At 46.4% G+C, this 27,139-nt stretch overlaps 1 protein-coding gene across 1 annotated transcript; it reads right to left on the reverse strand.

The window, feature by feature from the left end:
- Positions 1-17,491: 17,491 nt before the first annotated feature.
- LOC146183054 (uncharacterized) lies at positions 17,492-18,622 on the reverse strand. Its single transcript, XM_084608319.1, has one exon. The coding sequence runs from the start codon at positions 18,620-18,622 to the stop codon at positions 17,492-17,494; it is 1,131 nt and encodes a 376-aa protein (XP_084464445.1).
- Between the last annotated feature and the right edge of the window lie 8,517 nt (positions 18,623-27,139).

The following is a 27,139-nucleotide window of genomic DNA, read 5'->3' on the forward strand; positions in this document are numbered from 1 at the left end:
ACAGTAAACTTAGTTTTCCTAGTGTAATCTCTTCCCCATCTCCTTTCCTGCCCCATTTTTCGACCAATTTGCAGTTAGCTACTCCGCACCAGATGGTTTGCTCCTTACCATTCCTTGCAAGGCTTCTTTTTTAATTCCCTCGCTACCGGCGTGGTGTCGCATCCTTCTGCACTGATCTCTTTATCATTATCGTTTTGATGACTTCGGCTGCAGCACGGATCGGTGTAGAACTCCTCGGCTACCATATCTGTATTATCCATACTGGCATTGGTATTGCCCTTCTTGCCCCCTAGCCCATATGTCTGATGTTGCCTTCATCCAGTTTTCATCGGATTTCTTTTGTGCTACCCCTCCCCTATTTTTGAGAAGGCTTAGAGCCCGCCATATAATTCCTTCGACCGACTATAGCTTTCTCGGCAGTACGGCCACAGTTGTTGCAATCAGGTAAATGCTGCGTTCATATTACTGTCCCGGTCCATCCGTGTGTGGAATAGGACAGGGCTTCCTCTAAATTATCCGTCCTAGTTAGCATGGTTCCGTGTCAGAGCAAGTTGTGGGTTACGCTGCTCAAATCCGACGTGTGCTTCGCTGCCAATGTGTTTAGAGCGCTGCCAAAACAGTGCTCTAAACAGGCTGCTTTCCAAGATGAAACCGTTTTACCTGAGATATATCCAACTATTAGCGCTTTCATTTTTTCATCAGCCAGATGCGATGACGTCTAAAGCGCAGGCAGCCACGAAAACGCTGTGTATATCACGGAAAGAATTCGCCGCTATTGTGCGGAGATCGACCGGAGAAAGGGAGGAGGAGGATGTCGAGGGAGCGGTTTAGGCTTCCTCCGACTTACGCCCCCTCTCTCCAGAACACATTAACGCATCAAAACCGCACATATTATACTGCCAGCCGCATGCAAACTGCCCTTAAACGCCCAGCATGAACGCACACGCATGTGTTGTATGTTTTTTTTTTTTTTTTTTGTTCTTGCATAGAAGCATTGCTACTGACCCGCTTCTACCCGCGATTCCTTAAGGGCGTTCTGCTAGCCGCCGTTGCCGTCCATATTAGCAAGATTTATTGGGTCAGTGGCGGGATGCATATGCGTCGGCTGTTCGTATCTGGCGCCGCACGCTATGTTGCGTCACACCGCGGCCGCCGTCGCACGTGAGTGGCGCTCGGGTTCCCACGCTTTGTCACGGCCACATTCTCCGGGCGATTGGACACGCCCTTCAATTTTCGGGGGTGGCGAAGAGAACAGGCGTGCGAAACTTCCCAGAAAGCTAAAAACTAAATAGGCGCGGAGTTAGGGGCCATGTCTAGGCTCACCGGGTTGGAATGACGTCACAAAAGCGCCTACTTTGCCTTATGCGGGGTACAATGGGAAGTATACTATAACTAGATCTTCTGAGCAAGCCTTCGCTAAACATATGCCGTAGACTTACTCTGGTCTGTGGTATGCCTTGAATTCTCGCTAATGCTATTTGTGCAAAACAAAAACGGCTGCACTTGATTTCCTAAAGAAGCTCGCATAAATGTTAAATATCAAACTGTGTAGCGTCGCAGCTTTGTTTTTACGTAAAATGTAGGCATAGAAAGGGTTCCCGTCCGTACACCTGAAAGCTCATGCGACCACCCAGTCTTTCAGGAGGAGAGCGCACGGGCGGGCGGAATTTAATCTGCTGTTTTGTAACTCTTAGATTCCAAATTATTTTAAACCTTCTTTGCACGAATATTGACAGCCGCAGTGCCAGGGCTCGTCAATTGTGTGGACGGGGCCTGGAGCAAGCGTGCGTTCTTGCGCTTGAATGGCGGCAGCAGAAAACGGAGCAGTGAGGGTGCATGTAGCTTCGCCACCGTTGTTCCGGTCGGAGGGTGGAAACATACCCGATGCGAAGTTTGTCAGAAGCGCGCTGGCCTTGAAACCGGTCGTGGCTAGAGCACTGCAGTTACGAGCATTAAGCTCGGTCAGGGCGCCGTTTATTGGCTTCCGCAGAGCGACCTTGAGAGGCCGTTGTACTACGATATCGCTGCTATCAGTCACCGTCATTTTCGAGCGGAAAGGGTTAGCGGCTCTGCATCGGCGTACGATCAACATCGTAGCTTGATCGCCCTGTCACCAAACAGGACGGGGAGAAATTCTCGTCTAAGCGCTAATCAGAAAACAAAAGCTGGAAATGTGAAGGGCTTTGTTATTAAATTCAACGGGAGGCAGACAACAGCCACTGACACAAAGCAATGCATAGGAGACGTTTGTTGGTGTTGATCAATGTGAAGTAATAATATAATCTTGAAGATAATTTACTATAATGTAGAAAAAAAACTGCAGCCACCAGTTGGAATCTAAAACCGCGAACTCCAAATTTCATGTCCTGTGCTCTACCTAATGAGGTGAGGCGATGTATGTTCAAACTTATACTCCATGTGTATTTATGTTCAGCAGCGCCAACCTCCTTCATAGCAGTGGACGTGGTTGTTTTTCTTTCTACTTTAAAATTAATCATCTCCACGATTACAGTATTACACTTAACATTGATGAACAACTAAAAAGCAAATTCTATGGTTTCTCTACTTTCAGTGGTTGGTGGTTTCTCTCTTATGTTTCTCCTCCACGCGCTGTCACTCGCCACGTTACACATGAGCTCGCAGTAGTAAGCAAACAAGCAAAAAAAGTTTGAAGTGGTTAAGCTCTTCTGCGTAACGCATGCTGTGACCGAACGCTGTCACCATGCTTCTTGCCTTTTGTTAATGCTTAACACTGTAGGACCCCATTCATACGGTCCTCAGTGCGTCAGTGGATCGTTACGGGAAGAGCCGAATGGCAGCACGCAGGCAGAACAATCAGGCTTTAATTCTCGGTATACATTTACACGCAGTCGTGCACAAACGAAAACGCTGCGCAACACGTTTGAGGTGACATACAAAAACTCAAGTTCCATGGAACCAGGCTGGACAACAACAGACGCTGACGCGCCAGCCGGCGCAACACACGCTTCGTCCCTAATTGTGCACCAACCATGCCACAGTACACGACCCGCTCTTGCGCCGCACGCTGACTCAGTGCCACTGTTGTTTCGGCCGATCGTCGTCATATCACGGCACCGCCGCCACGCCCTCTACGCTCAAGCCATTTGCAAAATCAATCATCCTCCAGATTAGCGATCGTTGCAGCGTTGCGAAACGAGCATCTTTTTGCACGTCTCAGGAGCTTTCGCAGTCGCAATGGTCATATCAACGACTGCTTCGGGCCGAAGCCTACAAGACCTAGAGTAATGTCAGACCTAGAGACTTTGTGACAACTTTGGCTAGCCACGCGATCACAAACAGCCAAATGGCAAGTGCATTCACGGATGACATGAACGAAACAATGAAGAACACTGCGCCTAGGCAACGCCACTCTCAGCATCTATCAGTAGGTTTCACTGGGCTAAGACATTCCGACTTTTACAAAAAACATGCATACCTTTAGTTGGGACGCATAGCGCGTAAGCACCGCAGTGAGAAATCCTCCTTAAAGCAGCTGCTTCGAGATTAGGAGGGAATGGAGCGTCTACGAGAGTGTGTATGACGCATGTAGCACACACCCAGCGTGTGTGGCACTTTACTTTGAAGGCCACAATGACGCATAGAAACATGACAAAAAACCCTCTAATCCTGAAGTATTGAACATCCAAGAAAAGAAAGCTTTGCCTACCGGTTAGCTTTGCCTGGTTTAGCGTTGAGTTTTACGAGTTGTGACATTTTTTTTAACCCTCACCAATGTACAATTTCTTTCGGGTGGTATCTGTCGGCCGGCTAAAATGTGAGCATTAAAAAAATATGCTATTGTAAGCTATTCTGTTGAAGACGAGCCTTCTAGCGTTGCACGTACTTGACCACAAGGATTTCACAGGCAAAAAAGAAAACTGTTCACACGTTGGTATGGTGCTGGCTGATTTGTAGTGCGCAAATCTGTAACAGCAGTTCTGAAGCAGTGTCTTAGGTCAAGGGCACAATGAAATTGCCTTGAAGTGGTGCACCGACAGCACCGACGAGAAGCATCACAATCCCTCCACGCATAACAGCGATCGTAGATTTAAAAGGGAACGCACAACTCACTATCTTCTATGAGCTGTTGCAGAAACGTCGTGATGCTTGCGTACGTAAGGCCAGTCCAGCGCACACAACGCAAGCACTGAGGGCTTACGCGTTGTCGCACTAAATTATTCAGCCGCTAATGCCAATTCTTCCTCCTCGTAGAGATGTGCAGCAAAACGGCTACAAGCCAACCGATAACTGCCGATAGGGTTCTGCTTACTCTGCATCTATTTCTTCGGTATAAGCACCTGCTATTTAAATAATGAAATATTAAAACGGACAATTATCACTTATGGGAAGGCCAAACACTGAAGCCTACAACTGCAGTTGAACAGTTTGGCTTCCTTTATGAAACATGACATTTTTATTTTATTTAATTATTGCTTATTCTTTCAGCACGCACTCCATTGAAGCCCTCAGACAATAAACAGCGCTTATAAATTAAAAGCATTTTTCAGCGTTGACTTACGACCCTCGTAGCACATAAATTAACACACATACAACGCGTAAAAACGCAGTAACGAGCACGTGTCATTCCGGTAAACCTTATTTTAATACAGCACAAGGAAGCGAAGCGTGAAAAAGCGTCGATGGGGTGAAATTACGAACGGGGATAATACGATTTTAGGAAGCTTACGGGCTATAGGTGCTTACGTCCCTTAAGCAATAGCATACATACAGTACTACACTGCAAAAACATCTAGTAATTTCCAAGTATTCCTCCAGCCCATGACGCTAAGCCCGAATACACGGCCGACTGCGTGCTTTGTTCGACTAAAGCTTTGGCTTGCAGGACCCAGCGCATGCAAACACGAAGCAGAAATACATGTAGTACGATAGGACGGAACGTGTAGTGCGATATTTTTTTTAGAAAGAGGCGAACCCTTATGATCAACACAATCAGAAATGGGAAACAAAACAGACAGAATCACTGCTGCAACAAATCAAGAAAGAAAGGTGCGTGACCAAAGCAAAAGAAAAGTCAGGGCTAGGAGCCAACTATTTTTTTCTCTTTCTTGTTTCGAAAAAAATGAAGCTCTGAAAAAAAGAAACAGAAATGAAACTGCAGCGAATGTGACACCGCCAGACATAGAATCAAACACCCCCAAACTGAAATTAACTTGGTAAACTTTTTTCAACCAAAGGGCAAGCAATAATGCACCGGGGCCACCGAGAACACACAGCCAAAGCTAAGCAAGGTGAAATGTGGTGAGATCGCATTCGAAGGCGACGAGAATCAAATTTTTAGCGTGAAAAAAACAAAAGCCAGAAAATGGCTCAGGAGACATATGAAAATATATATCTCTAAGTTATGATGACTAATCGATTAAAAAAGACATCGTTGAAAATATTACGGGTAAACATGTTCTAACCTGTTTAAAGTTTTTGTACGCTAAAAGGATAAAAGCCAATATAGCAAAGCATGAAAGTGAAAACGCTAGAAACACAGGTAAAAGCAAGGTGAACAGTAATGATTGACGAAGAAGCGAAAAAACTAAGGTGAGAATAAAAACAAGCGTATATGTTTCGCTAAAATGTAGAGCTTGGCGACAGAAAGACCTCTTCTTTTCCTCACAATGAAATCGAAGGCTTGCTCACACATTGATCACGTAACTTTCGTATACTAGCAGCGTCCCTTATCTCAGATGTCAGTTTATTGCCGCGTTTCCTTATCAGTGCAGTTTTTGTGAAGTTCGGCGAGCAGCTTCAATACAAGACTTCGCATTCTTGACAGTAGATGCCAAGATGGCAGGGTATTTGAAGACTTACGTTGTAGTCATCCTACTCCCGTGTTTCCTTCAAACTACCTGACTGACGAATGTACGATTTGCCCCATTAAAGAGAAAGTGAATAAATAACAGATTTGGAGCACAGAAAAAAAAAACGGCTACTTGTAGAAGGGTGACGCGAATTCTCTTGTCTTTTTTAGACTCGTTGCCTGGGTTGCATAGACAAAACAAAAGCTTGGAAACGCTGAAAACGATGTCAATGCCTATTCTTTTCATCGCTTCTCTCAGATTTTGAGAAATGTGATGCCTGTCAGGCAGAACAACGAATTTTTCTTTCTTGAGCTCGTTTCTATTAAGGAGCATAGCTTCAGCAACCGAAGCCGGAAGCACAGGAGGGTAACATGCTTACTCTAATCTGGATCCCTACGTATAGGAAGCGGTTTTCAATGCGATGAATGAAGGATTTTGAGACATTAGGTTTAAATAAATGGCTGGAATTGTGTTGTTTATTAGAGATTTGGATGCGCTGAATCAAAATGAAGAATAAAAATGTTGTCCCTGGGTTTATACGTCCAACAAACATGGTCTATCTTAAATTAAAACCGCAGCTCCAGGAATCATAAGAAGTCTTTTTGGGGCACCTCGCAGGTTAAAATTATGTCAAGCACTGTGAAACCATGGTTAGGGCTTTCCGTGAAATAATCATAATATATTCCTATAATAAAGAAAGAATTTTACGACCTTCGCTCCTTCTTGGCAGCTGTCGACATCTTGTTTAGCTAGATACGGGCTGTCTACCATGTAATTAAGCGCTTGATCAGGCATAAAAAGTCGCTTGTTTAAGCGGACACAGGATAACCTGGCATTTATATGGCTCGGCTTTCTTCATCAAGCGAAAATTGTCGAAAAAGACTACGCTGCTGGTATTCAGGGCTGAGTGAGTAACCCGACGATATCGCCTTCATTCAATCCTTGTTCAAACCCTTTAGAGGCCTATGTACGCTTGATACAGTTATTATAGTAGTGTCTAAATAAACAGTTTCGTACTTGTAAGCGAAGGGCCAGCGGTGCTCCTGTTTCGACCTCTGTCAGCGGCAATTACCACCCACATTTGCTTTCTCGTCTAGGGATACGCTGCGGCATCCGCCGTTCCTTCGCTGCGACACCGACCGGTCTGCTAAGCCTATGCTAACTGATAAGCGGAGTAGTTGGGGAGACATTGTTTACCTGTCATCATGTAATTTTTTTGTCCCTCCATAAGAAAGCAATTGCTTCAGCAGTGCACACGTATGGCGTTTTTTTTCTTGCTTTTTTTTTAGGAAGCATTCATTGGGGAAAGGGGGGGGGGACGGAGGGGTGAGGGCATGAATGCCGATTAATACAGAAAGTGGATAGACGCTCTAATAAATTCAAAAGGATGGAGATGATGGGGACCCTGTCCACTAAATGACAAAGGACTCTGCAATGTTTAGCGGGATAGACGTGGCCCCCCAAGTGTCGTCGTCTGCTGGTTAGTCTCAATGCTGAGCAATCTTATGACGCAGCCTGATGGTCTTCACTCGCAATCATCCCCCTCCTTTCCACGCATCCGTAACCCAAGCGAGTCAAGCTGCTATTGCTGCTTGCGAGTGCGCTCTATGTAGGGAGAAAAAAATCAGGGGAGCCTTAAGCCCCGGATCACAGCCGCTGCGAGAATAGGAGGGAGTAACCGGTATTCATTCTACTGCCATCCTGCGGATCAGCGGCTTATGCCACTCACCCTTGTGGGGTGTGTGGTTCCTTCATTTATTTTTTATTATTATGTAGACTCTCTACACCCCCCCCCCCCCCCCCTCACGATCTCCCCCCTTCTTAGCTCCCCTGTTTTGCTGTCGCTCTGGGTTGCCAGATAATCCTGTGATGTAGACGCCGCACGCTCCCGTGCTGGCATCCCCTCTACGCTGTTTGCATGTCGCACATTTGATACCCATGAAGACACCCTTATCTCGTGCTAGCTTAGTATTTGGGCGGGAAGACCCGCATTCAAAAGTATAGGGCTCAGAGGAATGCATGGTGGGAAAATGAAAACTCTGATACTTGAGAGCGCTGCTTTCAACGCGCTGCGTGTCTCTGCAATGAATTAAGTCAAAGGGAGTGTAAGCCCAAAGGTAAATTTTCCAAACCTCCACTGAAAACCAACTCGTTAGTTGTGGTGTGAGTAGCAGTCAGAAACTGAGTGTCACGAGTATTCCGCTTTTCAGTTTGTCTTTTTTCGTAATCACCTGGTCTAAACCAGATTATTACAACAAAAAATAAGCTGATCAAGCGGTTACAAAAAAGAAAAAAAAAAACCTCTCCTCTTCACTAATAAAACCACTAGCTTTTACAACCATGAAAGAAAATATATCTGCTTTAAATTTTTCTTGCACTACGAGAAGACAAATTATTGACTAATAGTTTCGCGTAGCGTCGCCCAGGAAGCACAGTTCTTAGTGTGCAGTTCCCGAAGTCGCGGGATTGATTCCCTGCCGCGGCTGCAGCATTTGGATGGAGTTAAGAGGCAACGCGTCCGTATGCTGTGCCTTGTCCGGGCACGTTGACGAACCTCGGATGGTCGAAATTATCCGGAACGTATTTCCACTACGACATCCCTCATAGCTGATGTCGCTTTGGGACGTTTCCTATCAAGCAAACCAAAACACTGTCTCAAAGTACACTTTTACAAAATTTAACAGATCTTGCGTGAAATAACGATCCCGTAAATAAGTCCAAAAGTCAGCATTTATTATGTGCTGCTGCGTATTGATGGCCAAGCTACTAATTTAAGATCATAGAGCTTATATCGACTACGTTACAGCTCAAGCTAACAAGGCAGTTTTTGAGCCCTTATTCAGCTTAATATAGAGAAATCAGCTGCGTTGGATGACACGCGATGTAAGTTGCTTTTTGCTTTGCTGAATTGCGCGGAAGCTTTATTTTTATTATATCAAGAAAAAAACGGCGTGAAGTTAAGGTCTCTGTCCACTGGAAAGAGCTCAAGCTATTCTTATCCACAGATATGGCGACAAACTCAGTGTGACTCAGAACAGGTCAGTCAGTTTGTTGTGCGCTACCAAATATGTAGATTCTAAATACTTTTTCTTCGAGTCATAATATGTATTTTATTGTTGGATGCCGACGATGGTGGACTTGAAGCACGCTGTTAGGAGAGCGCCTATGTCCAGATTTAGCGATCATTAACCATTCCGAAGCTGTCGAGAACATTCTAGGAGTCGATGGCCGCTGGATGGGGCATTCAATGCCGCGATGGGATGCATTCAAGTTGTGACTTTGATAACGCTCACATGTGGTCTCCAAGATTGGCCGAGATTGCAGAGCCCAGACAGGTCCAGGAAGCATTTCTTCGACGCCCGGTCTTTGTGGCCATGAATCAAATGTAGCTCTTGCCCTTGTGATAATTCACTGAGAAGTAGGCAAGTCTTATGGCCCTTGTCATCGGTACCAGAAAGGACAAAGGGATCATACGTAAAATATCATGGTCATGGAATTCAAATGCAGACTTTATTTTGCGTATCCCTCAATGAAACTGTTTGTTGCCTCTTTTGTCAGGTATACGTCAATGAGCAATAGCAACCTAGAATAGCACAGCTTTGCTTTTCTGTCACAATTATTCGTTTTGTACGAATGCACGCACCATTACAAAATATTCATGAAAATCTGAACAGCTTCTCATTTCGGCCTGTTACAATTTAATTAGTATTCGATACAGCTTTCGTCAACAAAATAAATATTGGATTCGGCAGCAAAACAACACCACTCTTCTTCGACTTGCTTGAAGTGCTATTCCCACACCCCTACGCACAACGTATGATTTTTTCTTAGACCTTGACAAGGTAGAATTAATGAACGTAAATTTTTCAGATCTCGAAAAAAAAAACGTTCCATTGAGTAATACATTGTAGTTTTCTACTAAACTGAACATTAAAAACACAAAGACCGTGGCGTCTTGCCCTATCAAGTCCTGGAGCATCAATGGACAAGAAGTGGAAGCTGTGACAGATTTTCTCTTCTTGGGCTCCAAGATTACCTCGGAAGGAGACTGCAGCCATGAAATTAGGAGACGCCTGCTTCTGGGAAAGAGAGCAATGGTTAGCCTTGACCGCCTAGTAAAGAGCAGAGACATTAGTCTGCCAACCAAGATCCGTATAACTCGTGCTATGGTCTTTCCAGTTGTGATGTATGGATGCGAGAGTTGGACTGTGAAAAAGGCTGACCGCCGAAGAATTGACGCGTTTGAATTGTGGTGCTGGCGAAGACTCTTGAGAGTTCCTTGGACTGCCAGAAGATCAAATCAGTCAATATTGTCGACCATAAACCCTGACTGCTCATTGGAGGGTCAAATTCTAAAGTTAAAGCTCAGGTACTTTGGTCATCTGATGAGAAGAGAGGAGTCGCTGGAGAAAGATTTGATGTTGGGAAAGGTTCAGGGTTGCCGGAGAAGGGGTAGGCAGCGAACGCGATGGTTAGATGGCATCCTCGAGGCACTGCAGATGAAGTTATGTGATGTTAGGAAGATAGTGAGAGACCGGAAAGCGTGGCGTGACATGGTCAATAGGGTCACGCAGAGTCGGACACGACTGAACGACTGAACTGAACTAAACAATACACTTATATAAAAACACCTCGGACAGACTGGACTGGGCCTGTATTGATAGGGTACCCTGTTCTAATAAAAAAAAAAATCCTCTCACTGAAAATGCAACTATTGTAGGCTAGAAAGGACCAAAGATGTAAATGCAAGTGTCGCCTTCAGCGGCCGATTTCAAAGGTAAAACGAATACTTCACCTCCATTTTCTGGCGCAGACCTCAGAGCCAACTCTACACCTCCCTTCAAAATGGCAGTGACCTCTCCATGTCACTGTAGACGTCACGAGTTTCAATCGTCTGGCAGGATTTTCAAACGCAATTCTCTGTGCTGATAAATACATTTTCTGATGTCAAACTTGAGTAAGATAGCCACATTAACATAGGTAATCAATTTTTACCGACAATAATACTTAGACGGTCTTTACATTTTAAACTCTTTCCTTACCTGTGGAAAAATTAGTTTTTTTTTTCAGTTTTGGTAGATTTTGTATTCTGTGAGAGCCACTAAATTTAATATTTTAGGTAACAGATGAAATGGAACACCAATAAACGTTGCTTTGTATGCATAAAAGTTTGAATAATGGAATACATGTTAAACGCAAACTTTTATTTGCCAAATATAAGATTCTACAAAAAAAATTGAGCAAAACGTAAAACTGAAGTTGTACTTGAAAAGGAAAAGCATTGAACTTGTGTCTGCAGTATAGCGAATAGTGGGCCTCTTGTTGGCCTCTATTTTTTTTCTTTTCTATAAAAAAACGGAGGGTCTGTGTTGAATATTGTTCCTGGGCAAAATATTAACTGGACAGGTAGAACTCTGACAGTAATGGGAGCATGATCAGACTCGCTGCTGCTCGGAATGTCGATAAAGATCAACCGAATTTTAGACAACGTTTTCGAGTTGACCATTATTGTTTTTTTCTTAAACGCTTTTGCGCCTATATGGAACGCGTTCAAATAATGGTGCCGTGAGAAGCAAAAACTACACTGAAAACTAAACTCGAGCCGTTTGCTTACTTACCAAATGGCGCAGCGTATCCGTAAGCAAAGCCGAAAATTCTGAAATTGTCGCGCGATTTTCTATTTATCAGGCAAACGACGCTCAATGGGAGTGGTATAGAAAGAGTTAGGGAAGCAATCTATTCGGGAGGGTAGATGTTTGGGCTTGTTTTGTCATGGTTCAGAGGAAAGAAAAATGTGGAGCAAAAAAGGCAAGGAATAAGCGCTGTCTGCGTCTTCTACCTCAGTCCGTGTATTTGATGGCTACTTTTTTTTTTACCTTTGATCTATTCGACAGACCGTGAATCCAGTTCTTTAAGCAGATATGCTCTAACTTGCAGTGACACCTCCCAGCTCATCTCACAGTTTTTTCACTATGAAATGTACTTGCAGACGTTAAACAATGTAATGTTTTGAAAACGGTTCCAGGGACGAAGTCTATTCATTTCTTTGGCCTGAATTTTCAGTACTAAAAGGAAGAGAAATATTCCGAACTAAAGTTTGGAACTCCTGCTTTTCGTGTTGAATAACGTTTCTCTAATTCACTGTTTCGCAATACCGATGAGAATGAGTAATCTTAATAGTGTTTTTATCCGCTCTGATAAAATTACAATTTCCTTCCATATGGGCCGGCTTAGGCGGAAATTGTTGAAATGAGGCGTAGATAGTATGGAATCCTGAAATTTTGCAGTGACGATTTCGTATCTATCACAATGAGATCAACATCCGCAGAATTATAATTTCAGTTCAGCATTGTCATCTACAATTTCAGGGTTACCCCAAGGCTCCGTCCACGAGCAACTTAATTTTCCTGTCTACCTAATTTATCTCAAACTGAACTCACCTGCGCATTCCCACGTTTTTTGCAGATGATTGTGTTGCTTATGGTACTTTTCGGTTCGGTTTCGACTCAGTTATGAAATTTTATGTTCAGAAGTGATTTGTGCTAAAACTTATGCAGTACTGGAGGGCTCACAAATTTCAACGACGTGGTCAGCTTTTTCAACGAGCACTGACATCGCACAGTTCATTGCAGCTAGACTTTCGTGTCCGTTAAAACGTGATTGCCAAGGCCCGGATTGGATATCCGTGCTCATGGTCAGCATTCGAGCGCCCTAACCAGTGGGCTATAGCGGCGTGGCCACCGTACTACTTAATCGGCTGAAGAGCAGCACCGTCTCAACGACCACTTATGAGTTCTTAATCCACCTTTTGCGGGAGGATGGGGCGCCATCATGCGGGAAGCGGTGGAAAGCACATTGGACGGCACGGTAGCAGACGACACGAAAACGCACCATGCGAAATGACCACGCCAACGCAGGTAGAAAGCGAAAGCTCCCCCCCCCCCCTTTTTTGCCTTCGGGGTGGAAAGTAATAAAAGTGATTGCAGTTTCATGTTCACGTAGTATGGGATAATGTTTCAGCGTTTTCAAAATCCACTCATAACGCAAGCATATACTGCTTCATATTGAAAGAGCGAGTAGCGCCTGCAGGCTGCGTTCGACGTGACAGAATGAGACTCTCTCAGCGTGCAGATTCACCACAGACTTAAATTTATTGTACAAAAAAATCGAAAGGAGAGCGCGGAGGCAGAGAGAGCGAGAGGGATTTCAAAGAGAGCGAGAGCGATTTCAAAGGGCAAAGCAGCCAGGGGTTTGTTGTTGCTGCAGAGCTAGGTGGAATCGTCTCCTGTGACTTCCGAGCGGCGTGTATGTGGGGCGTCTTGAGTTATCGAGCTGAACGCTGTCACCGCCGCGCCGGCATGATGCAATGGGCGTTGCTTCATCTACAAGCATGCAGATATAGAATTTCATCTACGAAGCTCGGCAGAGAGGCCCTTATCCACAACCCCTGAACAGGGCATTGTCCCGGCCGGAATGCACACCTGCAGGAAACGCGCGGCATTTTTCTGGCAATGGATGATTCAGCGCTGTAGACGGTGCCTGCACCAAGAACCGATGTGGTCGCAGTGGTGAAAAAGTTCTCGATGTACAGAGAATATTCATTTAGTTAAGGATCTACAATCTTTCCGCCTCCGCAGCGATTTCTCCGGAATAAACGACTGCATGCGCATCTCCTGCACATCTGATGAGCATCTCGGTCAGGATCCAACGCTGTTCTACGTCCAGAGCGCTCCACTCCGCAAGTGAACGAACATGAACCCTCCAGGAGACTCATTTGTGCCCGCCGGTTTCCGTGCCGTTGCAGACGTTTGTACGAGGACGACGACTTTCAAGCTCCCTAACAAAGTGCAGCTGATTGCGTCATTGAAGGAACAAAATCCGAATGCTTTCGCGAGAACGGAGACGAGCTTGTATGGTAAAAAAAAATAACACTGTGCGTCGTGCAAGAATGTCAAGTGCGTCTTATATGTTCCAAGCGGGAAAAACACAGATGTATGCATCTAATATGCATGATGAAAAGTACTTACTGGAGTTCGCACCCAGCCTGTAACGCACCAGTGATAGCTGCAATGAGGATTTGTTCAGTGCGTGTTTGCGTTATGTGCGACGGGGCCTGATGGCGATGTATTTTGCCGTTTGTTTTCTTTATGTGCGAAAGGGCCAGATAGCGCAGATATCACAGGCGGCTGTGGGCGCTAGAACGTAATATTTAGCATGTTTTATCGTGACTGCCGCCTCACCAAGAAGAAAAAAAATACGGTGTTTGTTGTGATGCACCGCCGTTCGCGAGCCCATGATCAGCTCAACCACATCGGCTCGCGAACAGCGGCGCATCATAACAAACGCGGTATCTTTTTTCTTCTTGTTAGTCAGGCGGCAGTCGCGATAAAACATGCTAAATATTACAGCTTAGCACACATAGCCGCCTTGCGCTACCCGGCCCATTGCACATAAAGAAAACAAACGACAAAATACATCGCGATCAGGCCCCGTCGCTCATAAACCAAACACGCACCTAACAAATCCTCATTGCGGCTATCACTGTTGGGTTACAGGCTTGATGCTAACTCCAGTAGGTACTTTTCATTATGTACATTTCCTTCGGATGCATACATCCTGTAACGAAGTGTTTTTCGCACAGTCGAGAGTACGCAGTCGGTTGCTGAGATCGCCCATTCACATCTTGACGCTTGGTAGCCCTAATTCAAGCTTCACGTCGTTGGTGGTCGCGGCTCGCCGAAGGGAACCTGAAAAACCGCGTCTTGCACCCCGGCACACCTCGAGAGTGGCAACTGTACGCGGCAGATGTGGTTGACATCGCTTTTCCAAAGCTGCGACGCTCACCGTGCCGCCAGACCCCGTGCACTGGCGGCGACGAGAACCGCCTTTGACGCCGTCCAATATGTTTCCATCAGTCGCCGCTGGGACTTCGCGCATGCGCATAGAATTTGCGCAAAAGGCGGATTCTTGGGGACACTCTTGAATATGCCGTTGGGGATTTTAAACAGAGCTAAACAAATTTCTTCACCCCTGAAAGGAAACCCCACTACAGTACGTATGCATAAAATTAGCAAAGCTGTAGTATACCCAGTACAAAGATTCACTTTTCTTGGCATAACAATCAGTTGAAATTTTATGTGGAGCCTAACATATAGCGTCATCGTCATTGGGAAGATATGGCTATTTGTGTAGCACCACACTGCCAGAAAAACGAGTAATTAAACGTACCCAAAACGTAATCTAAAGGTTCAAAGCCAAAAAGAAGGTGCACTTGACGGCACCACAGATGCTCAGTTCTGTTTCGGTATATTTTGGTCTTAGCGCTTCGCACTATGCGCTTGGCAAGTCCACGTGGTGCCGTTTTTATTCACGCTTTGATTTAAGCAACAGGTCGAACTTTAGTTCTCCTCGAACAAATTCCATGCATTGGCAAGTGTTTCCGTATTGGAAAATCGTGCATGAATTTTATACAGACAAGTCGAGCACTCTGCAGGGTCTCTCAGTTGTGAGGCGACTGTGGTATATTGTACGATACCTTACGCATATGTTGATAGAAGCGTCCGTCGTACAGGTTAAATTTCGCTTTAATGTTTTTCATGTTCTCGCACAGAGCAATTAAGAGTACTAGTGAAAACAAATGGGCTGTGTTTCTGAAAATTGTTTCCTACAATTTTTTTGCAAAATTTCCTGGCACTATTTTGTACACCGCTTTATAGTACAAGATGGACCTAAATGAAACCGGATGCAGTTTTAAGTCAGACTTTCCTTGTGTTACTTTCCAGCCATGGTTGCAGGGTGAGAAAAAGAAGGCCGGAAAGAATTGTGGCACTTAAGCTCCGCCTTTGGGGGTGTGACGCGATAGCGTAGGCTACCATCCCACATATAAAGCCACGCGTTAACCAAGCAGTATGAGCATTCCTATGGTGTAGCGTGCCGGACACGTCATTCAAGTGGGCTGGAAGGTTGACTTATATTCCACCTTCCCACCTCAAATGAGCAACACGATCTAGCAGCTCATCCCAACTATCTTATATCACGTGGTCCCGTTAAATCATACAAACCATTTAGAAATCAGTGGCCATCCATGCCAGCTGGCCCCTGCCAGTGCTATGCCCATGGGTTTAAGGTGAAATACTTTAATGGTTCATACTGTCGTCCATTCGCAGAGGGTGTCACACTGTTGTGTGAGTTGACAGTCAATGACGACACGGTGAAACTTTCATGAGAAGTTGAGAACAAACGACAAAAACTGTATTGAACTTTACAATATACGGGGAGGTTAAACAAGGGAAAAAACACACGCACGACTTCTTTCAGTTCCCGAAGCAAAGTGTCCGACCGACTGACCCGCAGGGGAGCCACCCTCCCTCGGCGCCGAAGGGGGCGCCGCACACACGCGTCTGCTTTGTGTCAGTTCACGCTTTCAGTTCACGAAAACAGCGAGAACATGATCTTCAGGCGAGTCTCTTTCCCGGCGCCGGGGCGCGGTCCCCCGCATGTCGCGACCTTGAGCTCCCAGGCGCCAGATCACGCGGTACAGCAGCAGAGGGGTCGGTGGGGAAGCATCGTCTTACTCCGGCTCGGCTCCCGTCGCCGCGCCACGCACAGGATGCGGCAACACCCCTCGCACACAACACAGGAGAGAGGAATGCACAACTGTAAATCACTTTACACGCTCAAACTTCCATCCCCGAAGAGAAGAAAATACAACAACCTCCCGGGCCCCAGCTGTGGGATCCCTAGGTTAGTACTAAACACACAACTCGAGGGGGTAGAGAAGCTGAACCGGCCGTCACAGTGTGGTTCCGTTGGGCAGCTTCACGACGCAGGCTCTAACGTGGCCATCTATTCGTAGGTAGGCGCAGGTCCCGTACGCTCGCTGGCTGGCATCGCAGAAGACATGCAACTGTATAACACTCTGCGGTTTGAGCACCGGAGCAACACACCGTGGCACTGTCAGTGAAGAAAGGTCCACTAGCTCTGACACCCAGCCTTCCCACTTCTTGGCAATGTCAGGAGGCAGTGGATCGTCCCAATCAATGTTCCGCTGCCATAATTCTTGAAAGAGTGTCTTGGCTTGTATTGTAAATGGCACTAGCATTCCAAGAGGATCAAATATTCTGGCGATTGTCTGCAGAATACGTCTTTTGCAGCTGTGCTGACTGTCCAAAATGGTTGAAAGTGACTTTGTGGCCACGGTAATTGTATCGCTTTCAAGATTCCAGATAAGGCCAAGAATCGTCACAGTTTCGTTTGAGTCTTTCTGACTTTCCTGCGCTGCGAATAGGTCTTGCAAGCGCTTGTAGCTGGAAGACCACTTTCGCGAACTCATTCCGCAAGCCTGAATAATATCATTGGCTTGAGAGAAAATCTCCTCCGCCTCCTCTTCCGTGTCAGCTCTAACCAACAGGTCATCGACGTATAAAGATTCCGCCAGAAGCGCAGCTGTTTTTTTGGCTAGAGGCTTCAGCAGCCTCGAAGTGGTGTTGCAGCGTGGCATTAAGCAAGAATGGGCTAGCTTTGGTGCCAAACGGCACACGTTTCATACACCACTCTTCGATTTCAGGGTCCGGTTCAGCATTTGAAGTCAGGCCTTTAAAGCAAAGAAAACGTAAAGCGTCTCTGTCTTCCTCTCTGACACTGATTTGTAAAAATGCCTTCTAAATGTCTGCTGTCAAAGCGATCTGATACAGTCGAAAACGGATTAGTAGTTTGACCAGATCTGTGAGAAGACAAGGCCCTTTCTCTAGATGTTCATTCAGGGAAGAAGCACATTGCTCATGTGAGGATGCATCAAACACAATACGCATATTTGTGGTTGTTGAGTCGCTGCGCATAACTGCGTGGTGAGGCATGTAGTAAACGTGCGAGGTGGGTTCTTCGTCAGTGGTCACCCGTTCGGCGTAGCCCATCTGTATGTAGCTTTGCATAGTAGCCTGGTACTCGGCTCCGAATTCCGGAGCACGCTGAATTCTTTTTCCGAGGCTCTTGAGTCTCCTCTGAGCTTGAGATCGGTTATCTGACAGTTGTCCGCTGTTCTCTGTCACAGGAATGGCAACTTCGTAACGGCCGTTCTGCATAGTGATGTTTCTTTCAAGTTGGTGAATGGTCGCTTTTGTTTCCTCATCAGGTCCTCCTTTATGATCTATGATGCCGAGGCTTTCCAAGTCCCAGAAGCCTTTTACTATGTTTTCGGTAGTGTTAAGCGCCGTGCCTACCCTCAGAACACAGATGTTGGATGAAGTGTCAACTGAGGTATGCACTGATACTGGGCCTTGAAACATCCAACCGAAAACTGAGCCTAGGGCAACCAAGTCAGCGTTTTGCTGACAACGTTGAATTTCGCCTGTCATGAACTTCCACAGGTGCTCAGAGCCAATAAGAAGACCGATACCTGGCACCGCTGGCATACCTGGCAACAAAAGTTTGTCAGCTATGGGACGCCCTGTCTGCTCTATAATCTTGACAAACTCATCCTCAACAGGCACTTGAACTAAGTCGTTGCAGATGAAAGGAACTTCAATGGCTTCGATTAGATATTCCTTGTCATCGTACTGGCTGCGAAGACGAACTTCTACAAGACGATATCTTTTAGTTGCAGAGGTGGCTGTCCCGAATGTGTTCAGCTGTAGAGAGGATTGGCCGCTTTCTTTCAGACCCAGAAATTTCGAGATGTCCTCACGAATAAAACTGCGATGACTGCCGCCATCCACGATGCCTCTAATGTAGCCGCATCGACTGTCGCCAACAGCCCAAAGCCGGCAAGTTTGTAGCAGAATTTCACTACTCATGAAATTGCGGCTGCTGGCATGCAAGCTGCTGACATTCAAATTTGGAGTGACCTCCCTTTTGTTCGGCTTCCAGTTAGGGTCGCATACCGATACGGCATGCCTGCCGCTGCATTTTCCGCATTTCAATCGGCGGCGACAATCTTTCGAACGATGTCCTCGTAAGGTACATCGGAAGCAGCGATTTTCTTTCTTCAGTTTCTCTAATCGCTCCTCACGGCCTATGTCACTGTTGCAATCAGCAGTGCTGTGTGTCAGAGCTCCGCAGAACAGACACTGCTCTTTTACTTGGGAAGTTGCGTGCAGTACCGCAGATGTAAGGACAATTGCTTCCTTTCACTTCCCTGTCTCATTGGCTTGTCTCTACTGAGGCCAGTTCCAGTCTTTTCTCGACTTTCCACTTCGACAGTCAAGTAGGTAAGAAGTTGTTCAAACTCACCGTCTGTAAGACCCGCGGCAGATGTGGGTTCCTCGCTGCTCGGGGCGTTGTTTTCGGAACGAGATGAGCTCGGATGGTTGGCCAGTTGTTTATAATATCCCACGACGATGTCGGCAGGTAAAGCTTTCAAAATAATGTCGATCATCATCGTAGAATAAGTGTTCGAGCTCACGTTCAGTCCCCTCAGTCCGCGCACATGGCACTGAACGTGATCGAGTAACTCCCGTAGGCCTCTCACGTCGTCCGATGACGTAACCGATGGTAGCGCTCGAAGTTGTGCCAGGTGCTCCCTGATGATATTTCGGGTGTCGCCGAAGCGCTTGGAGAGGATGGCCACAGCGTCTTCGTAGCACTCTCCCGTCGCCTGTAAACCGGCTATCAATGAGGCCGCAGCTCCGCTTAGTAGGCTTCGCAGATACTGAAACTTCTCGCCCTTTGTGAGCTCCGCATTGTCATGGACGGCTTCTTTAAATTGTTCCCAAAATCTGCGCCACTGTTGAAGCTCTCCGTTGAATGCTTCAAGTTGAAGAGTGGGCAACTTTACTGCACTACGATGTGAAGCTTCACGTCCTATATGTTGGCTTCCCCGCTGTGGTTCTGCTGACTGCGCTGTCAGGAGGTGCGGAGATCGTAGCAGCTCAGCCTCTCTTGCCTTGAGTTGACCAAGCAAACCCGTGGCTGCATCTTCATATCGCATGACGGCTTCGAATTCGGAAGCGAAGTCTTCATCAGCTATTCCGTCTTCCAACTATTTGTTCAATTTCAGAAGCGCATCGTTGTTGGCCGTAAGCCTTTCAATTAGTGAGCACAACGCTCCGATATCTGTCGATGGCAGGGTTGCCTTTGCCTCATTGATGAGTTTTGTAATTTGCTGTCGACGCGCCGTTCTCTTTTCCCTTATCCTCTGCATAATTGCGTCGTTGCGGACCGTGCCGTCACTTACTTTATCCGTCGCAGCCTGGTTGCGAGTTTCCGAAGTTCTCCTAGTCCTGGAGATTGCAGTTCCCGGGTTTCGGCACCATGTTGTATGAGTTGACAGTCAATGACGACACGGTGAAACTTTCATGAGAAGTTGAGAACAAACGACAAAAACTGTATTGAACTTTACAATATACGGGGAGGTTAAACAAGGGAAAAAACACACGCACGAATTCTTTCAGTTCCCGAAGCAAAGTGTCCGACCGACTGACCCGCAGGGGAGCCCCCTCCCTCGGCGCCGAAGGGGGCGCCGCACACACGCGTCTGCTTTGTGTCAGTTCACGCTTTCAGTTCACGAAAACAGCGAGAACATGATCTTCAGGCGAGTCTCTTTCCCGGCGCCGGGGCGCGGTCCCCCGCATGTCGCGACCTTGAGCTCCCAGGCGCCAGATCACGCGGTACAGCAGCAGAGGGGTCGGTGGGGAAGCATCGTCTTACTCCGGCTCGGCTCCCGTCGCCGCGCCACGCACAGGATGCGGCAACACCCCTCGCACACAACACAGGAGAGAGGAATGCACAACTGTAAATCACTTTACACGCTCAAACTTCCATCCCCGAAGAGAAGAAAATACAACACACACCTTTTGCAGCGGCCTAAAAACGGCCATAAACATTTACTATCAGTTACTAGTTACTAGACTAACCACCACACTTCTTAAAGGGGCACAGTGACGTTCGTCAGGCCGTTAATCTCAGCAACTTCTTGGTTCTTGGCACCGTGCCGATGTCAGTTCAAAAAGAAGTACGAAAATCGGCGCTCAGAAAGGAGAGTTACTCGGTTTAGAAAATCCTAAATACAAGAAAAAAAGAACTGCGCATCTTAGCCATTGTGATAGGGAGCCCCTCTCCCATTTTGCTCGCCCAGCACCCGACTTGGGTGGAACCAATGAGAAACGCAGCTTTCTGCTGACATATCGGATTCTATCCACCATGGTTGTTTGTCCACCTCAACCTGCAGCCACGCTTTTTGGCAGCGTTGTTACCATGGTAACAGCAATCACGTGCGTTACATCACTGCTGAGGTGTCGGGTTTTGCATTCCAGCCCTTCTTTACGCGGACGATTCCGCCGTTGTGGCGGAACTCAACGAAACGCCGTTTTGGCTTTCTGCCGGCGTCCATAGCTGGTGCTGCCACGGATCACTCGAGCGCTACTTGTGCGAAAGTCGGCGAATTAGTGCGAATTAAGGCTGAGACGGAGGAGTGGCGTAAATATGCTAAGGCGAAGCCTACCATGTACATGTACGCACGTGCAGACAGAAGTAAACGGAGCGCCCAGCCGAAGAAAAAACTGAGGGTCACGTCGCTTACTCGAGCCGGACGAAAGCAGGAAATCGTGACACGCATATCTACACACCCCCCGCAGGCATGACCCTCCCTTTGCTTCGCGTGCCTTGTCACAGTCCCGGCGTTACTGTCGTGATAATGAAAATCATGGTCGGATGACCACCCTCTTCGAAGCGAGCGGGCATTTAAGGTGCGCGGACCGCTGCCTTTATAGTAGAGCCCGGGTATGCGGTGCTATATTTAAGCTGCTTCATTCAGGCAGCAGAAGAAGCATTGCACCGCAGATGTCAATGTGTTTTTTGTTTTGAGCTTTTGCTGTGGCCAGCATTGATTTTTATCCGACTGCCGACGAAACGTGCTCGAACTCGACGGGCCCTCCTCGATTCAGGTTCGTTTATTACTGCTGCTGTTAACGCTTGGACTTGATAAGACCATGGGGCTCAAAGTACTTGTCTGGAGAATATTTACGCAAAGGTGTCTGCATAGAAATGAGATCGATAGGGAGTTAACAACTAGTAATCGGTATATAAATTCAGAGCTATGGCAAACTCTGTGATGAATACCAAAGTGATGTGGCCACCCTAAAATTTGGCAAACTGAAGCCACAAAGTTTGAGATGGTCCGAACTTCAAATTTGGTATAAAATCTGATTTGACAATGGCCAGATCAGTGATGCCTTCGATATTTAGGGGCGCCCTCAAATATGGACCAAAGGTTCCCAAAATTGAACGAACCCAATTTCCGGCTGTACCTCAAGTTTTTCGAGCAGGTCGACAGCGAGATACAAATGACTGGCGGCGCCAACAAAAGCTCAGAATACGCGGGCCATCTGCAGCGGAAATGCATCTACCGCTTTCTAAACGGAGCGGTTGAATTTTAGCCGGCCGCGCGGACTATGATGTATCAAGGCAGCGGTCCACGCATCTAATATGCCCGGTCGCTTTGAAGAGCGCTACCATCCTATCATGATTATCATTACCGTCACAGCGACACCAGGACAATGACAAGGCATGCGGATCAAATGGAGGGTCGCGCCGGAGGGCAGCCAGATGCGCGTGATGATTTTCTTTTGCGTGGCGGCTCTGACCCTCAGTTTTTTCTTCCACTGGGCGCTCCATTTACTTCTGTACAGGATCAGCAAGGAGGTAATCTGTCGGGAACGACTATATGACAACTCCCTGGGCAGTGGGCTGCTGGTGGAAGCCCGCTGTGGAGCTCTGCGGACTCGGCAGTGGCGAGCGCGCTTCACGAGCGATTTCGACACAACTTCCGCCATCTGTGGAGCATCGGCAGAAACAATCAGCCACGTGATTTTGGACGTTTTGAACTGTCCAGACATGGAGAAATCTGTCCAGAGATTTTACCCATCTCCGATGTCCGAACGTTTTCAGCTGCCATGGGATTTGAGGAGCCTGCGGGAGTGGAGCTATCTTTACAAGCATTTCATGAACACGCGCCGAACTAAAACACTTTTATTTGTTTTCTGCTCAGTCTCTTGAATAACACTCGATTGTAAAATCTAATGCGCGTGCTCAACCAAACAGCGCCCAAGCGAGAAGGAAACGTGATATCCGTTAACGAACTTCGGCCCTTTAGCGTCGTGTGTCGCTCACATCGGTGCCAAATCACTGATAATTGAAACGTATTAAAATATTAGGCGGCGTGATTGCGCTGTTATAATTGGTCTTTGGGGAATCAGGAAACTGAAGAACCTAGAGGCCGGCTGGAATTAGCTGTCTGGCGAACATCACGGCGCCCCTTTAAGAATCAACACTAATTAGGCAGCACTGATTGGGCGCTAATAACACTTAATATTCAGCACTAATTGGGTCCTAATCAGCAGTTTGTTGGTAAAAATTGGGTTCGATTGACACTGAATAGTTAACACAAAATAGATACTAAACACACTAATTATCACTAATTCACTAACACTAAGTGGGCACTAATTACTAATTAGGACCAAATAACTAGTTAGCAGTAGATGGGCACTAATTAACACTAAGTATATAGCAGTAAATAGCGGTAATTAGCTACCACTAACTGGATACTAATTAACACTAGTTATCACTAACTGGATGCTCATTGACACTAATTTGTTAGCGTTAATGGTTTACTAAATAGCACTAATTAGTTAGCATAAATTATCACCAAAGTTATACAGTAGCAATGTATTGTATGACACGTGAGGTCGTTTCTAGACCTTCATAGACAAGCACTACAATGACATCGAAGCAATGTACAGCACAGAAATCACCAGAGTAGGCTCCTTCAGCTGCTCACCACCACATGCTTTTCAATAAAGCATTAGCACACTCAGAAACAGTTGTCACGTACTAATGTGTACATAACTAATAATTATTTGCAGTTTCAATTTGTATTACTGCTCACTTTTGTATTTTAAACTAATTACCATTGTTCCTTTCAATATGCTGTACCCCCTCCCCCTCACACAATGCAATGTTCTATGTTCGAAACCTGTGAGGTATTTGTATAAATAACTTATAAATATTTGCAGTTCCAGATTCAGCACTGGCAAACAGTGTTAAATAATCCAGGTGCTGCCTCCGCGGTCTTCACGGCACGACAGTTAGGCCATCCCACTGACAACGGGGTATGGACGTACACGGACTGGAATCGCCCATTCTTCACCGCGGGGTACGGCTGTGTGCGCGTTTCCGGAGCAGTGCAGTTCTTCATTGAGACGCTCTCCGACCAGTGTTGTAGTGAGTGCATTTTGGAGAAATAAAAGTCATGTTGTTGTTTTAAAGGTTCTCCTCAACGTCTTTGAATATCGAACAAACAGTAAGCATTTACTCGCAATCATTCGCAATGCCTCGCAGCATGCCAAGCAAAGGCTTTCGCCTCTCAGCACTTTCGTCGCCAAAGTGTCTCGTATTTTTTTATCACAACGCAGGCTCCGGAAGTTTTGACTAACGAAACACTTGACGCTATTCCGCCGATAGGATTATAGTTTACTAAAAAGAAGTGTGCACAGGTAGTCCCTTTGCTCACAATAAAGGGAAGCTGGAACGGATTTCAAATTGCGTTCAATTCGGTGGCTTCTTTTAGCGTCTCAGAACCTTCGCTAGCTCAGACTCTGAGCAAGGGTGTGATTCTGTGATCTAGGACTCAGTGGACCCGTCTCGCTTACCATCTGCCTTCTACGCACAGTAAGTGTGCTTGCATGTGTGCTTTTCACTGCGCTGAATTGACGGCACCTAGGAACAAGAGGCAACTCAAGCACGGTGGATGCCTTGACAAGGCGGTGTTCCGCTTTCACCAAGGATATGCCGAGACAAGTAGCAAGCCAAAACACAGACCCGTGAAAGGCGACAGTGTAGCAGGGACGAACCTCGAAATGAATGTGTAAACATCATCACGGTGTTACCGAACATGAAGGCAGGAAATCCGCAATTCAGTAGCCCACAAGCGGCCCTTCTGTTCTGTCTTTTACAGTCAGCGATGACCCGCTCACAAGGACGAGGAAAGGGGGATCTACGTCAGTACAGAACTTCCTGCTATGCATTCTAGATGCCTATCGCGCATCGCCATATATGCTCCGTTTCTTCAAAAGAGGCTGTGAATCGGGTAGCTCGGCCCGGTCCGGCCTGTTCGCGAGAAACATAATTTGGCCAGGGCCCTTACCTAGCCGAAGGCAAATGGATTCCAAGCACCTTGAAATCGCCCCGCGGGCTGTGCCACGCAAAGGCTTTCGGGCCGGCCGAGCCCTTGCAAAACCCTACCATTAACAATGATAGTGCTTACTAAAACAAAAAAAAAAGTGAGAGAAAAAAGAAGGCACATATATATTACAGCTTGTGGGGTTGTACTAGGGGGATAATTGCGTTTTCCCCGCTTAATCGTGGCTGACAGTCCAAACCACCGACCCCACCGAGCGCACGCCGACCACTGCGGGCCGTGCTCTTGGGAATAAAGGAACAATGCGTGCTGACAACAAACAGGCATTTATTGCTGCAGTAAAAACAACGCCAGCTAGCAATAAAACACGGAAATGAATACAGGTCGTCTGACTCATCAGCAAGGCTACAGGCGAATGTTCGCCCACGCTAGGGCAGGGGATAAATACCGGGGCCGGACAAGACGGGTAAGCGGGAAAAGTCCCGCGAGGCTTCACCTCGCCGACGACTGCGGAGACGCGCGAGGATATGTCCGGTCGCGTCCAGTTCCCGATGCCGAAGAGAGTTCTCTTTGTCCGCGTGCGCGGTGACAAGATCAGGGGTGGCGCTTGTGCTGCCGCGACGCTGGTGCTATCTGTCGATAGTTAATGTTAACCACCAATGTTGGTGCCATTCCGCGATAGCTAGAGTAACTACCGCGGGGGAAAGCCGACTTTAAAGGGGACGGTGGGAGATCATTCCCCACTAACTATAGTCGTTGCTAGCTCTTCTGAGTGCGTTAAGCTCTAAGCCATGCAACGCGCAGAAATATATTGCATCATTTTACTTCGGTTAGTTGAGAGTCTGACATTATTTTTTCCAAGATTGAAGTTAATGGGTTAGTTAGAAAATTGCCCCACTGATTATTTTTTTCTAGCTGTTCGGCAGTGTCAGTGGTTCCCAAAATCGTTAATGAGCATCAGAGTTTGCAGTGATAGCTCAGAATATTCTAATTTTCCAGTGCTTTCTTGCCTGTTACCACCACAGTACGCACATTATTCTACTTGTATCTACACAGCTCTCTGGCACACCAATATCTGGCGGCGTAGTTTGCACCCTGCGGAGCAGTGACGCTGATAAGTAAGCCATGTACAAGTATAAGCTATTTAGAGAAAGCCACTGACAGGTATGAACCAAAGGAAGCCTTGAACTACAAACAACTCCTTTGGTTCATAATGAACAGCGAATCAGAAAAGCAAACAAAAAAATAAAGAGCCCTGCAGAATCTGCATTGGAGTAATGCGAAAGCACGGATGCTGCTTTTGGTTACTTCTGGATGCTTCTAGTTGCTTAATTTACTTCTTGTTTATCCATTTTAGTCTTTGGTATTGGTACTTTTAAATTGCGCGCCAATTCCTTCCTATGCACTTTTTCGGCTTTGCTTCCGGTTGCGTGACATCACATCCTCTACGTCCTATTAATTCAATTCTTGTTTACCCATTTTTGTCTTCGGTATTTTGAAATTGCGCGCCAATCCCTTCCTATGCCCTTTTTCGGCTCTACTTCCGGTTGCGTGACGTCACATCCTTAACGTCACCCTAATTGACTGTCTTAACTACTTTAGTCTTTGGTACTTTCAAATTGCGCGCCAAACCCATCCCATGCCCTTTTTTGGCTTGACTTCAAGTTGCGTGGCGTCACCTTAATTGATTGATTTAATAAACTATTTTATTATTTGATATATTGAAATGTTGGGCCAATCCATTGGCTAATGAGACCATTTTCGCCTTTACTGTTACTTTTTGGCCTGTAATTAGATACCTGAATTACTTATTTGCCTCAATATTTTTTCGGCAACAGCATTATGTCACCCTCTATCGATTGAGACCACTCATTAACCTCTACCACTTCTCAATTACTCACAACTGCTGCGGACACGAGTCTGGTGACGCGGTCTGCGGACGTGGTCTGCGGACAGAAGTCTGTGAACATAGCGAAGTAATGCTCTCGCATTAATACATTGGTTTTGTTCACCCACCACCTTAATCACAAGGGTTTAACAGGGCTCTGGACACGTTCACTTTCACGTGATGCATTGGCGCTGCAGATACTTATTTTTTTACGACACTCCAGGCGGTAACCCAATCGGCAAAAGTACAAAAAATTTATGTTGTCCCAAAAACTTATGTGTGGTTTTTGAC

The sequence above is a fragment of the Amblyomma maculatum genome, chromosome 7 (genome assembly GCF_055883805.1).
Source record: "Amblyomma maculatum isolate TAMU_Amacu chromosome 7, ASM5588380v1, whole genome shotgun sequence".
Lineage (NCBI taxonomy): Eukaryota > Metazoa > Arthropoda > Arachnida > Ixodida > Ixodidae > Amblyomma > Amblyomma maculatum.